The sequence below is a fragment of the Camelus dromedarius genome, chromosome 4 (genome assembly GCF_036321535.1).
Source record: "Camelus dromedarius isolate mCamDro1 chromosome 4, mCamDro1.pat, whole genome shotgun sequence".
NCBI lineage: Eukaryota > Metazoa > Chordata > Mammalia > Artiodactyla > Camelidae > Camelus > Camelus dromedarius.
The window spans coordinates 75,343,230-75,360,552 of NC_087439.1; the positions used below are offsets into that span (position 1 = coordinate 75,343,230).

Below are 17,323 nucleotides of genomic sequence, written 5' to 3' on the forward strand. Positions count from 1 at the left end.
TTCTTCAGCTGACCTTTAAAAAGTTATCTGCTTGTATGATATCTGCATGTCTGAAGTATATGAAAAGTAGCTAATGTTTTCAAAAACATTAATTCATGGAATACTAGGTTTGGAGGGTGAATATACATAGGCACATAGACCACTTTCATAAAATCCTCTTTTGGGGGTTCATCTAAATAGCAACAACAAAATACATCAAAAAGTTTTGACACATTTTATGAATGGACCTTGTTCACTCTCTGAAAATTAATTCAGATATCCTACCCAGTAAACTGAGATCTGTAAGGGCAGAAAAAAAATGTGAGTGGATTAATATATTTAATTTCTTATCAGAGGAACTGAGACCTAGTAAAATTTATTACTGCGTGTCACTTTTGGGGTGGCATTGTCACATCAGATAATCTCAATTAAAGGTAAAAATTTGGTTGGATAGGTTTTAGCTATTTTAATAAGGTGGCCTAACTATGTAGTGAAAATAAATAAAACAGGGAAATCTTTTGCTGTAAGAGCTATTGCCAGTTTGGTATTCTCCTCAAATTATCCTACATACTCATTTTTCTTCCCTGACTTTTTTATTTTATAAAATTTCAAATCTACAGAGAATTTGAAAGAATAATGCAAGTAACACTCTTATACTCTTCAGCTTGATTCACCAATTGTCGAATCCACAATTTTGCCACATTTACCAAACCATTTGAAAGTTGTAGGTATCCTGATATTTCTTCTTTACAAGCCAAAGTATTTATTATGAAGAGTAAGGGCATTCTTCTACATAACCAGCACCAGTATCAAACCTAAGAAAGTTAATATTAATTCGGTAGTATCATTGAATATGCAGCTCATATTTAAATTTTTTTGATTATCCCTAAAATGCCTTATAAACCTTCTTTAAAAAATTTAGTACAAGAACCAATCAAAAGTCACACATTATATTTGGTTGTTAAACCTCTTGAGTCACTTTAGTTTTTCCTGACATTGAGTTTTCGGGGGGAGATCTGTATCAGTTGTCACATGAAGTATTCTACATCCTGGATTTGTATGATTCTTTGCTCATGATTAGATTTAGGTTAAATATTTTTGGCAAGAAGACAATGTGGGTGATGATGGGTATTTCTTATAACATGAGGTGGCAATTACGTTCATATTGCTCCATTATTGGTTTTACAAACTAGAACATGGCCAAGGTGGAGTCTGTCAGACCTTCCCATTTTAAGGAACTTTCCCAGTTTATAATTAATAAATAATCAGTGTGGTGATATTTTGAGACCCTGTGAATATTCTGTTCTTTACCAGCTGCTGGACATGCTCATTGTTAATAGAGTATTATGTTTCTAGGCCTTTCTGAGGAGAGTGTTAGGACCTGGTATTTTTTAAAAATTATGAGTTCATTCTGATGGCTTCAATTCAGGTCCACCACCACAGGGTCCTTTATCACCTCTCACACCCCAGATTCGTGTCTCCCTTCGCCCACAGTGAAAACCCTGATTCTCGATAGTAGTTATTCACTCATGTGCTTTATCCCAGAAAACGTACAAAATAGCTTCACCATGACGATACTAATACCACTTAATAAAAGTTCCATAATGAAGTTCAACTTTTTTTGCCATTCTTTTTGTCCTTAGAATATACCCTCTCAGGGTATGCAGTCAGACTAACAGAGTTAGGCACATGTGTTTCTGTTCATATTAAGTCTTAGCATTTGATTTTTAAGTTCTTTATTTTTTTGAAATTGTAAAAAAGATTTACATGATTCAAAACTCAAAGATTTATATAAAGGTATACTACAAAGTCTTTTTTTCAGCTTTATTGTGGTATAATTGACAAAATTGTAATACACTTAAAGTGTACAATATGGCAATTCAATACATGTATATTGTGAAATGATTTCTGCAGTCAAGTTAAGTAAGATATCCATCACCTCAAATAGTTACTTTTCTTTTTTCCAGTGAGAATGCTTAAGATCTATTCTCTTGGCAAATTTCAAGTATACAGTACAGGTAGTAACTGTGTGTACCACAGAGTCTTATTCTCATTGCTGTCCTTTCCACTCTCTTGCCACTCAGCCTTTATAGGTAACCGTATTTATTAATTTCTGGCTCATTCTTTATGTGTTTCTTCTTGCAAATATAAGCAAATTTGCATATATTTATATTTCCCTTTCTTTCTTACAAAAAAAGTAGCATATTATATATACCCTTTTGCACCTTGCTTTTTTTTTTTTTTGCTTAACATTATATCCTGGAAATCACTCCATAGTCATAATTCATATGCATCTTTCCTCCTCCTCCACCTCCTCCACCTCCTCCACCTCCTCCACCTCCTCCACCTCCTCCACCTCCTCCACCTCCTCCACCTCTTCTTCTTCTTCTTCTTCTTCTTCTTCTTCTTCTTCTTCTTCTTCTTCTTCTTCTTCTTCTTCTTCTTCTTCTTCTTCTTCTTCTTCTTCTTCTTCTTCTTCTTCTTCTTCTTCTTCTTCTTCTTCTTCTTCTTCTTCTTCTTCTTCTTCTTCTTCTTCTTCTTCTTCTTCTTCTTCTTCTTCTTCTTCTTCTTCTTCTTCTTCTTCTTCTTCTTCTTCTTCTTCTTCTTCTTCTTCTTCTTCTTCTTCTTCCTCTCCCACTTCCTCTCCCACTTCCTCTTCCTCTTCTCCTTCTCCTTTTTAAAATGCCTGTGTGGTTCTCTGTTATGTGGTGCACCATGCTTTGTTCAGTCAGTCTTCTGTGGATGGCTAGCATTTGTGGAGGTGTAGTTTTAGGGTAAATTCCTGTAAGTGTGATTTGGTAGATCAAGGAATAAATGCGTATGTGTTTGTATTAGATGTCAGATTTCTCTTCATATGAATGGCACATAATCACTTAGAAAAGGCACTTTTTGGAATTGTTTACTTGCTAATTATATGAATCTTACCAAAACTTTCTTTTGGAACTATTACAGTTGTGGGTTCTGATAGCTCTGTTTTCACTATTGTGTTTTGTTTTGCCTCCACTTAATCTAAACCAGTTTTTTGAGCCAAATTAAGTTGTTTACTTTTGTGAATGAAACTTAAATTCTTGCAGTCAGCTTATTGGTTTTTAGCAATTACTAAATCTTTCATTTTTATCTTAATACTTAGTCCACAGGAAAATATTTCATTACTGGTTATAAAGTCTAAATTATTTCTTAGTCCTTTCTTAAACTGTTTTAAAAGTTGTATAAATACTACTTTCCCAGAGGTAGTATTAGATCTCTTCATAAATTGGAGGAAAATTTTGAGGATAGTCAAGTCGTCCCATCCCCACCCTCCAAGAGGCAACAACTTTTCTATAATAAGTGTTTTAAAAGCATTTTCTGAGAATAAAATGAAATATATACAAAGATTTTTTTTTAACTTCTGGAAGTAAGCTATTATCTAATTGGGCACATTAGGTTTTTCAGGCTGAGTTTTGAAATCACTAAAGTTGATAATAAAGAATACTTACTAAATCTTTGGAAAACATAAGACAAGAACTTTGTCCTAGAAATAGCAAAGTTCAATAGGGGAAATGGCTTATATTTATCAGAGACAACTCTTTGAGACTACATGGGAGAGAAATAATACTTTCTTTTTGTCAAGAAATTACCAGCTTATGTTGCCTATTAAATATCTTTAAGTAAATATTATGGACCCAATAGAAAATGACGAGGACAGCAAAACATTTTCAACAATAATACATGTTGGGCATTTACATGTTAAGCACTTTATCTGTATTTTCATTTGATTTTTAAAACAATCCTCCAAAAGGGGAGACTGGTATTTACTTCACATATTCTAGTTTAGAGGCAGGAAATACTCAGCCTGGTTTCTTTTTATTCTGAAATTCCTCTGGCTTTCTTTCCCCTCATTAGCATTGGAATATAATTTTAAAAGAGCCTCTTAATATAAAAATTTTAAAACTACTTCACTTTGATCACTAAAAATAATTAATTTAAAAATCTTTAGTATGGCTTTCCAAAGCTATACGAATAAACCTGTATTTTATGGATAAGGGTGATATTACTTTGTTTTACTGAAAATCTTGGCTCTCTAGTACCCAAGGAAATTCATCATTTTGGATAGGAAAGTATTCTGATTTTAATCTTTCATATGGTAACCTTATTGTGTTATGGAAGGTTTTCTAAAGGATGTTCTCTACTTCCCTATAATTTCTAAACTGTGCTTTAGAAAGCTGTAACAGGCAAATGTAGATCTAAATAGTAGACGGGGTATCTGCTATCACAGCCACTCACACACAGCATGTGTACAGTCCAGAAGCCAATGGACATGAACACTCTAGATTTCTAAATGTGTTGGTTGAGTCCCTTCAGGGGCACACTCTTCAGCAGAGACAGAAAGAGTAGAAACAGCCGAATTTTCCTTCCAGGGCAATGATAATGATATAATGGCTTTTCTGATTACAGAGGTATTTTTTCTTCTCTGCAGGCACTGCTCAGGGTGCCTCATTTTAACAAAGTGTCTGTAGTCTGGTAGTGCTTGCTGCTGCCATATATGCTTCCAGGTTCTGCTCACTGCTGCAGTCTGCTCTCATGCTCTCTGCGCTTCCCGTCCTCTTACTTCTCCTCATTTTCTATTTACCATACTCCACCTGTGTCCCTCTCTTGTGGGATAAATGGCATTCCTACAAAAGACACTGGTAAGCTTGCCAAACTAAAAGGTGGAAACAGTGTGATTGACTGACAGAGTATTTGTTTGCTTTTGTTACTAAAATAAACAAAAAACCCTTAGAATACTTTTCCTGGTTATAAAAGTAATACCCATTCATTGTGTTAAATTTAACACATTTATGGAAAATAGAAATCATTTGTAAACTGTGGTTACTTTTATGGCATATTCATATATTTTAAAACTATTCTTAATTTTCTATCTCTGCATATATACATTTACAAACAAAATTGTGATAAACTAAGTGTACTCTATTATAATGCTCTTTTTTCACTTAAGAATATATTGTGTGCATTTTTATATGCATAATACAGTGTTTCTAGAAGTGAATTTTAGTTTAGCAAAAACTTAAAATTGCCTTTATAAGCAGAGTTTAACAAGGTGCCCCCAAATTCAGAAAAGATGGATGTTGGCTAGATTTGGAATTAATATTTGTCCACTCATAATAATAATAGTTATTCATTGAATATTTACCATATGTCAGACATTGTATTAAATATGTACAGATGATCTGCTGTGATCCTTATAAGGATCATCTGTTGTACTCAGCACTTTACATGGCTTATCTAATTCAGTTTTTACAGCAGTCCAGTGAAGTAGGGGCTGTCATTTTCATTATGTATCATTATGTGACAGCAGAAGAAATAGAAGCACATTTTGTCTCAGTTCGGGTAGCTAGTGAGTGAGTGGCCAAGTCAGGGCTGATTTCTGTAGGCACCTTCTGTAAGCACCCTGTTGTCCTCTCTCCCGTCTGGGCAATGGGAAGTGCTTTACATACTTTTTCTCAGTTTGTTTTCTTGTATTTTGTTTTGAATTTTAGAATTAGTAGAGGGTTCTGGCTATTGAATTAACTTTAGTGAACATAATGTAAATGTGGGTACCCAAATAATTATAAAGTATTCAAGAATGAATTTCTCACCTAAGCAGTTTATGTTACCATACTGCCGAATACTGAAGAACTCAGATCTTTCTAGCGTTTTCCATATTTTTTTTTTGTATTTGCCATGTCTTAATAGTGAATATAAATCCATATTTTGGACAATTGTCTTATAATTTAAAATTATTTGGTCTGATTTCTTATCTGATGTATCTTATAAAGTGCCTAGCAAAGAATTCATTCTAAGAGAATCTAAAATATCATCTCTTCATTTTCTTGTTTGCTTACAATTACATTAGTAATATTATCTGCAGTATCTTTGCAGGAGTATATTTAGACCACTTTATTTTGAGAGGATCCATCTCATTAAAACTAAAAAACATAATCAGAAAGGGAAGCAGTGGGGTGTCACTGGCAGCCTGGCCTGGGGAGTCAGTCCCTCTTACCTCAGGGGACCTTGAACAGAGCTGCAGCAAGTAAACATCTGATATGTAACTGAGGGGCCACTGAGGCAGTCTGAATGATAACTATTCATAAAGGTTAGCTTACTTCTTTTTAGATGAATGTGAATTTCTAGTACTGTCTTCCAATACCTGCTTTTGAGCTCACTACTACAAATTTTATAGCAAACTAAATTTTTCATACTCAGCCTATCTTTACCTTTATGATACCTTGAGACAAATATGAAAGTTAATTTCTTATGAATTTCCTGGGAGTTTGGGGGGCTGGAGGGGTGAAGAGTGAAGTCAGAGTGAAGTGTACATGATTGGAGGCTTCACACATAGGCCTTAGCAGCTGTCACACAGCTTTCTCTGGAATATTATAAAGTGTAAATGCTTCTTCCTCCTGACAATCAGCAAGACTTTGACTTCTGAATTTCAGTCTCAGCTTCTCTAAAGAATGACTGCCTATTCCATCACTCATTCATTCAACTAACTGAATAACTTTTACACATCAGAAACTGTGTTCGATGCTGTGGATACAGCAGTGAACCAAAGGGGTTGAAATAGTATTTTGTAGAATAAATGAGTGTCTATTTTGTCACACAGAATATGCTTTACTTGAGATATTCCCAAACATACCTTATAAATTTGATTAATAACCATCTAGATTTTTTGAATGATGTTCTGATAAATTTTATCTTGTTTATTTATATTTAGTCCTCAAAAATAATCTTTTGAGTTTCGTGATATCTCTGTTTTACAGATGAGGAAGCTCAAATAAGTGATTGACCCTAAGTTATATTGCTGGTAAATAGCAGATTTAGGATTTAAATTTAGATCATTTGATTCCAAACCTGGAATTTTTCATATGTCTTTGTCAACATTCTTTAGATTTTCAGTTCCTAAAAAAAGAGAAAAAAAATTTTAGGGTTCTGTCCCCAAGTATTCTTTGTAAAGCTGCAGTACAGGATACTAATTAAGAATGCAGATTCTTACGCATGTTATACAGATTCAGACTCGGCCATCCCCCAACCCTATGTGACCTTGTACGAGTCATGCACCTCTTTGTACTTGTTTCATTTCTAAGATGGGAATGATAACCACCTGCCTTACATGATTGTCGTGAGGATCAAAATAGGTGATATCTATATCTACATATAAGGAGTAAATGAATACAACAGAGCAGAGCTGAGCTCATAGTGTTCGCTATTTTCATTGCAGCATTAAGGCAACTATTATTGAATTATAAAGCAATTCAATTTTATTTACTATTGAATATTCATTTTCTATCACTCAGAATTTGAAATATTCCTACCATTTTTTTTATTCCTTAAAAGATCCCTCCCAGCCCCTTCCTAGATCCTCCTTAAATGTGTGTGTAGAAAGAGGAGAAAGTTTAGATGGCTGGGTGTCCTTTACTTAACAAGTAGACAGTATTTAAAAGTGGTCATTTTTAGATCAATGATTTTTCAAATTTCTGTTATTTGAATTTTGTTTCAGTGCTGCAGGTGGAGAAATTTTCAATTTGTGTTTACCTGAGTTGGCTGAAATGGTCTCTGAAAATGACATTATCAGACTCATTAAACAAATACTTGAAGGAGTTTATTATCTACATCAGAATAACATTGTACACCTTGATTTAAAGGTAACGTAACATGATTTTAAGTAGCACTACACCTCTGTTCTTTCTCTGCTCTCGGGTTGCACAGTTGGGAGCTGGTATTGATAGGAAACGACAGTTGGGTCATGCTCAGCTAGACTGCACACGTGCTACATGGACTTAATTTTGTGTAGGCAGAGAGAAGGCTGCATGTGTGAGCAGCTCAAATTAATCACTAGGCTCTTAAAACCCCTCATTACTGTATGTTCTAATCCTACAAATATGCCACTCCATCCCACTCTTACTGCCACATCCCAGACTTTCTTTCTTATAGAACTATCTCCAAAATACTGAATTCTGATCTCCGTCTTGAAGATAACCTACTCGTCCTTGTTCCTCTGCTCCCATTATATGCATTCATCTTTCTCTTGAGGCTTTTTCAGTCTTTTGGCTTCTCCTTTTTCCCTCCCAGACCCTTCCCCAAGCCCTGAGACACCACTTCCATCTCTCACGTTACTATCCTTTCTCTTTATCCTTCCTCTGAAGCCATACAAGGACCCTAAAATCTGAGTCATGCTGTCTCTTATTGATTGAACATTGGACTCTTCTCTTCCTGGGCTATCTCCTTTCATATACTAGAACCATCACACTGTACTGAAATATTTTCTGCTTCTGCATTTTTATTCCTTCATGCCTTCTTTTATGCTATTCCCTGGAGCATTTTTCTAGCCCGCATACTTCTCCTTATCCTTTAAAATTCAGCGCAAGCATCATCTCCACGGCAGAGCCTTCTAGGACTTTCTTATGGGCAGACTTACGTAGTCTTTACTCCTGAGTATTCTGCATCTCATAATGAATCAATCTATCTATGTATCATCTTTTTTTTCAAACCAAGAATCCTCTTGGAGTGTATTTTTTTACTTTATTTATTATTGGATATATAGCTCCTCTTAAATAGTAGTTCAGTAAATATTTGATGAATGACTCAATAAAATGTGTAGTAATAAAATTATAAAAAAAATTATAGCTAAACAATAAGTTCCACTTAATTTACCTCTGATCTGAGACTGGTATACTTTCATTGTTGTAGATTACTTATCATTTTTTTGTTGTGCTTTATTAGCCACAGAATATATTATTGAGCAGCATTTACCCTCTTGGGGACATAAAAATTGTAGACTTTGGAATGTCTCGAAAAATAGGAAATGCATGTGAACTTCGGGAAATCATGGGAACGCCAGAATACTTGGGTAAGAATTTCCTTTTATTTTCTATACTGTTTGAGATTTATTAACTCTATGATACTTCTATGGGGCTATATTTTAGAGCATGTAATTCCAGGATATATTTGGTTCAGGTATTTCAGTGCTTTCAAATTTGTTTATGACACATTTAAATGAACTGTGGTGAACTGTAATTCACATGACATTGGGCATGTTACTTACAAGTTTAATGTTTGTGTGTAAAAGCTTTGTACATAAAGAAAAATAGGTAAAAGAGAAGTTAGGGAGCAGGAGAAAATGGGAAAAGAGGAAAACAGAATCAAATGGCCCATTATTTCCTGCATTTGAAGCCTGTTTGTTGGATAGACATCACTTTTGCTTCTGTCCTGGTGAGGTTTTGCTGAGGGTTGTCAAAGAAGGATTTTAAAGAAGAAACATGCCAAAAAGAACCAATGATTAGATAATCTAGGCATGTTGTACTAAATCAACAAATTAGATCATGAGACGAAAAATTTTTAAGTTGTATGAAATAGCATATAAATTTAAAGCACTTTAATTTATGGTAACGATCTTTTTACACTTTTTTGTTGTTGCTCATGTTGATATCCTCATGTGGGATACAGGTAAGCAGAACACATGTCACTCAGCTAGGCAGCTGACTTTCCTCAAAATGAAAAAGAAAGCAAATTACTAACTTTTGAATGCTAATAGAGGCTGTAATGGCCTAGAATAATGATTGTTATTACAGATAACACAGCTCACAGTATATGAGAAGGTGGTAGGTGGTGCAATGGAGGCTGACAATTATGTATGAAGCTTTGATAATAAAACTGTTAGGCTTTAGGAAACAGTTTCTCTTTGGAGAAATTATGAAACCATACTGTGAAACAAAAAAGTTATTATTCAAGCATAGATCCTAGTTTAGACTCTACTAATTTGAAATTTATGGTAATGTTTATAAAGTACAGAGAATTTATGTTGCACTTAAAAAAAATTGGCAGGGGAGGAGATGGTGGGAAATTAATTGCTTAAGAAACAAGGTTGTTGATAGTTTAAGAGGGATATTTAATCTATTTAAAAATCTACAACACTTCCAGGAAGCATAATTTGCTCATAATGTCATTGTAAATGTATATGATTCTATTTACCGTGGGAAGAAAAACTTAAATTATTCTAATAAAATGACTCAAATGTAATTCCTAACAGAGTAATAAAACTAAAATTTTAAAAAGATTCTAGCTTCTAACATTTTACTTCTTCATAAATTGTTTTTCCTGAGATTAATCTTAATGATTTAAAAATGCTTTATAGCTACTGGTTACTCCAAGAATATAATTAGTGCTTTTGGTTATAAAATATAATTAGTGCATCTGGTTGTAAAATTTTCTCAATATGAGATACGTTTAAATGTCCAATCATAGGATAATTAATATGATGCAGAATTTCTATGGATTATGTTAGTAGTTCTGTAAAATTAAATCTAGTTTAATATAAAGTAGTTTTCATCTTTTTAAATTCATCATTATTAAATTTGAATTTTATTTTCTCTTTTAGCTCCAGAAATCCTGAACTATGATCCTATTACCACAGCAACAGATATGTGGTAAGACTTTGTTAATTACTTAAATGCCTTTATTTAAAGCTGGTTAGTGTATATTCTAGGGTTCTTTGATTTCAAATGTAAATAATAACCCTTTCTTTAAGAGGTTTTATTCAAGAATCATTATTATGCCACAGGAAGACATTTACCTGTCCATTCTTTTTAAGTTACACTTTGGCTCTGAGCCAAAAGTATACGAATGAATAGGAGAACCCTTTTCTTGGAGGAAGACTCAGTAAATGGACGGAATAGTTGCAGAACTATGCTACATGTTCTATAATAAAGATGAAATGCTATTTAATAAGCATGGCAGAAGCAGCAGACAAGTACCAGATGGGAGACATCTGACCCAGGTCTAGCAGAACTAGAAGGGTATTTGCTCAGCAGAGAAATGAGGTCAGATCCATGCAAAAGTTTAGTTTTACGAGAGTATCTCTCTAGGGTACTGTGAGTCTGTGTGGTCTGCACAGAGACTGGCGTACAGCAGATCTCAAATTGACACTGGAGCTTTAGTTGGGACCACAGTGGAGGACTGACTCCATAAGTCCAAGTGAAAGAGTTTAGACTTATTCGCTGTGTTCCATGGATGGGACTATGATGGGTTTGCCAAGGAAAAAGGGTCCTGTGGCTAAATAAGTGGGTGAAATAGGTGCTACATTTATTGTCTTTTTCTGGTTCCTGAGCACAGGACTTGTCATTAACGCTTTACGATTCTAAAAGTTTTGCAGTTAAAAAACAATCACCGCCTCCCTGCCCAATGCTATGCTTTGCCAAACCTGCAGACTCTATTTGCATGGAACCGTGTTCATGTCTCACAGATCAATGCTATGTCATTGGACACCATTTGGGAAATGCTGCTCAAAGTAGCTCTGTGCACTTGGTACCAGGTGTTTGCGTGAAGGGCAGACTGTAGGCATAATGATACATATTTAATACATTATGATTACGTAAGTAACACACACGTGCACTCCCCTCACATTCTTTTTCTGTGAGGCAAACTTTGAGATAACACAATTATTTCAGTTTTAGTAGTATACTATAGGAACTTTGAAAAGCAATTTAAATCTAGTTTAGCTATACAAGTTTTGAGGGCAGGAATATGTTGAAAATCAATTTTACTTTATATAAATGTTTTAAGATGAACATACATTTTCAATACCCATCTTCTCCCTTATTTATTTTTTCAGGAATGTTGGTGTAATAGCATATATGTTGTTAACTCATACATCCCCATTTGTGGGAGAAGATAACCAAGAAACATACCTCAATATTTCTCAAGTTAATGTAGATTATTCAGAAGAAACTTTTTCATCAGTTTCACAGCTGGCCACAGACTTTATCCAGAGCCTTTTAGTGAAAAATCCAGAGTAAGTAATAATATTAATTTGTTTAAATACTATTACAAAATAAATTATATATGTCTATTAAGAAAGATACATCCTAAGACAGTATAAAATTGTCAGAAGTATGCTCTCAAATTTCAGGTAAAACGGGGACAGTATGAGAGAGATGGGGAATGTGAGAGATCATTAGATAATAAATCCATAACTTCAAACATAGAAAATGCAAAATATACAACAGGAAATCTTGGAGTGAAGAGATTTGGGTTTTTTCTTTCTCAGCCTGCTACTAGTCTCTGAAATTCCCACCAAAATAATTAGAAATAGGTTTACAATACACCTGGCTGGTGATGATAAGGCTTTGTTTTGAATGATTTGTGGTTAAATAACTATAATTATATAACAAGTCCAAATTACCAATTGTCAAATCGTTAAGGATCAGATGCTCTTTGACTGCCTGCTAAAGAAGGGACCTGAAACTACGGCTTAGGACCCTTATGTCACCTGTTGACAACTTCAAAGCAGGAAAAGAAAAAGCTGACCTCTCTTTTCTTTACCTGGCTCAGCCCTGTATACTTTAAAACAGCCTGGCTGTACATAATGCAGAAGCTATGATATGGTACCTGGGGCTGGCATCCTGGTTTTGTTACTTGTCAGGTCTTTTATCTCTGCCAATTACTTAATCTGCTAGAGGACTGTTTCCTTATCTGTTAAGGGAAAAACCTCATAGGTTTGTTAGTTATTTTGTTGGCTTAATGCAAGGCTGAACAAACTCTCACTAGCTCTGTTGTGCACATGAATGATTATTTAGTAGACATAGTAATAATACTATTTGGTTTTGGTTATAAACAGTTTTCATTTTCTTAAATATTTTAACCTAGGTTCTAAGATTTCCATAATGAGCACCTTAATTTTTTTACAATCAGAAAAAAATGAGCACAAAAACAAAGACTAAGGAAACATAGGTTCTAATGATAATGATGGTTGTGTTAAGGCGGAGTTCTGAGTATAGATAGGTGTTTTCCTTCCTTTTGAAATATTGTGATATTTGACCATATTGCTTTCACAAGAGAAAACAAAATTTTAAAACTCAAAATGTTGGATAAACATCATTGAATAGTAGCCTTTATTTTCAAGATTTAACAGCTATTGCTTTTTAAGATCACAAAATAATAGTAAAGATATAAATTATTTACATGTGTTTTCCTTCAAAGAGTTTGTAAACCCAAGAGTCTTCATAAGTTTACTAATTTTTATTTGTGGGGCTAACATGCCAAGCTTTTTGACTAGTTAGTCTCATCTGCAAGCTCCATGATAAACTGAATTTTCAGCACATGTCAGAAGTAAAGAAACTCTAAGTACTCTAGTTTTTCTGTTACTGTTCCCTTCTGTACTATGATTGTGTGTTATTTTCATAAAAAATTAGTGTATAATATATCAAACTGCAGACATCTCCAAGTTGATTTTTAGTTCTTAATTTTCCCTTGGTCTTTTCTTTCAAAGGAAAAGACCGACAGCAGAAATCTGCCTTTCTCATTCTTGGCTGCAGCAGTGGGACTTTGGAAACTTGTTTCACCCTGAAGAAACTTCCAGTGCCTCTCAAAGTCCAGATCATACAATAAAGTCCTCTGAAGACAAGACTTCTAAAGCCTCTTGTAATGGAACCTGCAGTGACCGAGAAGACAAAGAGAACATCCCGGAGGATAGCAGCATGGTGTCCAAAAGATTTCGCTTTGATGACTCATTATCCAATCCCCATGAACTTGTTTCAGATTTGCTCTGTTAGCAGTTTTCTCTTTGACTCATTTGGACTGAATTTGGAATTTGAAATTCACTCCAGTGTGAGATTGTGGTTTGTAGCTTCATTTATATGGCATGTTTATATTGTAAATGCATTTTGGCATAGAAGATTTTAAGGAAGTGTTTTAATGCTAAATTATTAGTTACTAGCATAATTTCATTTCCTATACTGAGATATCAAGAAAATATTGAAGAAAATATTTAAATATATGACAAAAAATAAAATTGTACATGTGAATTTACATGTTAATGAAGGAATTCAATTTCACATGGATTTATCAAAATGTATTACATACCAGGAAAAAATTGATTTGGATTATATTATGGTTAATGTAAACTGAACAGAATGAACACATTTGAATTCAATAATTCTCTAAGGTAAGTCCTACACCATGCCTGTATTGACAGAACATTGTTTAGGATAACAATGTCAAGTTTAAGTAAGAATATGTACTATTTTATAGATGCTCAAGAGATATTATATACTTGAAAATGTTTTTCAATCATGGATATTTTGAAGTTGCATAAGATTTCCATTACATATGGTCTACTATATGAGGTAGGTCCTTCAACCAGAGCAGAGAGGGAGTTAGAAATTGGATTAGGGAGATCCTGTACAAGTTGAAGTGGAAAAAAGAGCAGCATGGCATCGTTTTTAACCCATGTCTTTTGCCCACTCTCAGCTACTCAGATTTAACAAAGTGTAAGAGATGTATACACTTGTATACACTTGGTGTGCCAGTGTGGAGGATTTCCACCCTCCAGAATCTCTGGAGTAGAGGATACTTCGGTAAAACTGATTGTGCTCTGTTTTCTGACAGCCAAACATATTTATTAATTGAATGTAGAAGAAAGTCCTGACTGACTTAGAGTTTACAGAGTTTTGGGTGTCTTCTAAGTCTTAGAATACAAGCTATCATCCAGAATTCTAGAAGTATGCACAAAATATATCATGGCACCCGTAGGACTATTAGCACAGTGCCCAAGTCAGCAGCAGCAAGGTGGATGTGATCATAAAAGAGGCTGACAGCAACTCTTCTTAAGTTCTTGTGTGAAATAGCTGGGGAGCTATGGCACTCAGCAGGATGTGCGGCGCGGTTTTTGATGGTCTTTTGCTGGGACCAGTGCAGTAATCGTCCAGGAACAGCAGAATGTTTGATTGGTGGCTGGTGACTATGTTCAGTCCTCCAGCAGGGGTGGAATTGACTCCTTTTGGGTAATCTCTGATGACTTTCCACCTGGAGACTATTTAAAACTCTTATATTGTCATATTAAGATAATTGTAACTTCATGACCATGTTACTGTATTGAAAGAAATTAGGTTTTGTCAAAAGAAATCGTTGAGTTTTTCCCCTTTGAATTATATATGCCTCTGAAACCTTTATCTTCTTAAAATTTGTTAAGGCTCCAGATAACTTAAAACTGTTTTTAATAACCATGAGGTCACTTTATTTGGGTAAATGGTGAATTCCTTTTACATCTTCATTTCTTAAAGGAAAAATTATCTATGTTTGTGCATATGTGTATATGTATTTGTATAGATGTATGTATATATGTATCGAGATAAAATATAGTCCTTAGACAACTTTCTCTTAGAGTTCTTCCCTCCAGTATATTGTACTCAACTCAGGTGCCAAAGGAGCTCTCTTCTTAAAACGTGTAAATATACATTTAAATTCTTTAAGAAGTAGTTTATTGGTTCAATAAACTAGTCATTGTAGAAGCTAAATTGGGCTCTTGTATATCTAAAACAGATGAGTTTTTTCCCTAAATTGTTGCTTGTTCATTTATTTGCCTTCAGTATTAAGCTGATGCAGGTAAAGCTTAGTAGGCCAGCCTTTGGAAAAAGAGGAAATTATTGCTTTTACAAAGACCATATTATTTTTTTAAATTTCTAAACGAATTATGCCATACTGAAAAACAAAAATCAAAAAATGTTTCAATTTTAAATTATGAACTGTTTCTTTAAAAATATTTCATACTCATTTTCTTTTACTCTGAGGAATCTTAAAATAGTTTATCTGCTTCCCCTTAGTTAATAGAATACACAGGATTGTAAGTTTCCATACCTCTTATCCTAATAATTTTTATTGTAAAAAAGGAACTAGTGGTTGCACAAACAGTATAAGTCCATTTTTCCATAAAGGTGAAGTTATTTTCTGTGATTGAAATATGAAAATAATGTTTAGAGAGAACTTATTAATGGGTGACTCAATTCTTACTCTTTTTCCTCCCGAGATTGGAAACAAATGTCTATCAAAAGTAGATGGCATATCAGTCACGTGAGAATATGGAGAGCCCCTCTGAGGCAAATAAATGTCTGTAACACATCTGAGGATTAATGTCAAATTGTGCCAAGTTTAAAAAGTTTAATTTGCTTTTTGGATAGGATCTCTGGATAGATAGGATTAAAAATAGATGAGGTATAGATAACAGTTATAACTGTCATTTTAATTTTTTTTTCCCCACAGTAAAGTTAACCTAACTGAGCAGTACAATTATAATGGTAATGTAGAGAAGTCAGCAGTACCTGTTCTCCAGTCTGTGAGGAGATAAGGCACCTGTGCCAGAATATGAATCAATATGTTGCTTTCTTTATCAAGAAAGTCTCGTAAAAAAAAAGTCAGCCAGTTAGTGACACAGTTGATTTTCATTCTGCAACAAAAACTCTTTCTTTCATTTTGGATGGGTCATAAATAGTTCATGGGCCATACATGGAACAGCCTTGCTCTAAGCAGCATTTGTAACTGTTGATATTTTATAACTGTTTACATTTCCTCGGTTTATTTTTGAATTTTCAGTTTGATATCTGACTTGGGAACTTGTCCTTATTCATTGTTGTGTAAACAATTGTACTTTAATTTAAAATTGTATTAAAATTATCTGACTTCCCACTTGGGGAATTACTATCAGTTTATAAGTTTATCAAAGTTTAAAGAACTTTAAACTCAATGATAAATTTCACACAAATTCCAACTGCCCTCCATCTTAACTTTTATTCAATAATCATGTTTAGACCTATTGACCTACATTGTTATGAATACTCCGGTTTAAAAAAAACCTTATTACATCAACTTAATGATCCTTTTGGTTAAAAATTAAAAAGCACTTTTTTACATTGGTGGTTGTCTCGCTTTAAATTATTTATAAATTTGTTATGCTTAAAAGCAAACCTCTTTGCCTGGAGGCTCTATCCTTCAACCCACATCATCTTTGAACTCCCTTTCCAGCACAGGTATGTTGATTAGCTCTTGTCTGCTGGAAAAGACACATACATTTGGAAACAAGAAGGTCTATTCTCTTCTTGTAAGTAATAACCGAGACTGTTAGAAAATGTCGGTGAATGGCAGTGCACTCACTACACGTTGCATAAAGGTGAATAAGAGATTCTTACCCACCCAGAAATGGGTGAACTGGTTTTGTTTTAGGTTAAATACATTGAATTAAAAAAAAAATCAATAAGGAATTCTTCAAGAAGTGTATAGTCTAGTTGTGGACTAAGGTTCAATCAATTCTCATTATGTATAGTAGTCACGTTCTATAAAGTTTGCAATACTCAAGCATTGCTCCTACAGGAAATACAGGCTTACGTGACTGCAAGCTTCTGTTTGTAACATTTTTGTCAACTGATCAATACATAATTTTATGTGTGTTTCTGTTTCATGTGTGTTGTTGATTCACTAGCATTGAACTCAGCCAACAGCATTGTAACTCATGCCTGCATGAAACTTAATCTGTTTTCTCCATAGGCACATTACAGCCTTG

General features: G+C 34.1%; 1 protein-coding gene across 1 annotated transcript in view; it reads left to right on the forward strand.

Annotated features, from left to right (window-relative positions):
• STK17B (serine/threonine kinase 17b) overlaps positions 1 to 17,070 on the forward strand; it is a 33,911-nt gene extending 16,841 nt beyond the window's left edge. The window contains exons 4-8 of the mRNA XM_010979734.3: positions 7,496 to 7,640; positions 8,719 to 8,845; positions 10,373 to 10,421; positions 11,606 to 11,785; positions 13,262 to 17,070. Coding sequence (XP_010978036.1) covers positions 7,496 to 7,640; positions 8,719 to 8,845; positions 10,373 to 10,421; positions 11,606 to 11,785; positions 13,262 to 13,544 — 784 coding nt within the window. The 3' untranslated portion in view covers positions 13,545 to 17,070. The remainder of the gene's footprint in view (positions 1 to 7,495; positions 7,641 to 8,718; positions 8,846 to 10,372; positions 10,422 to 11,605; positions 11,786 to 13,261) is intronic.
• Positions 17,071 to 17,323: the final 253 nt, after the last annotated feature.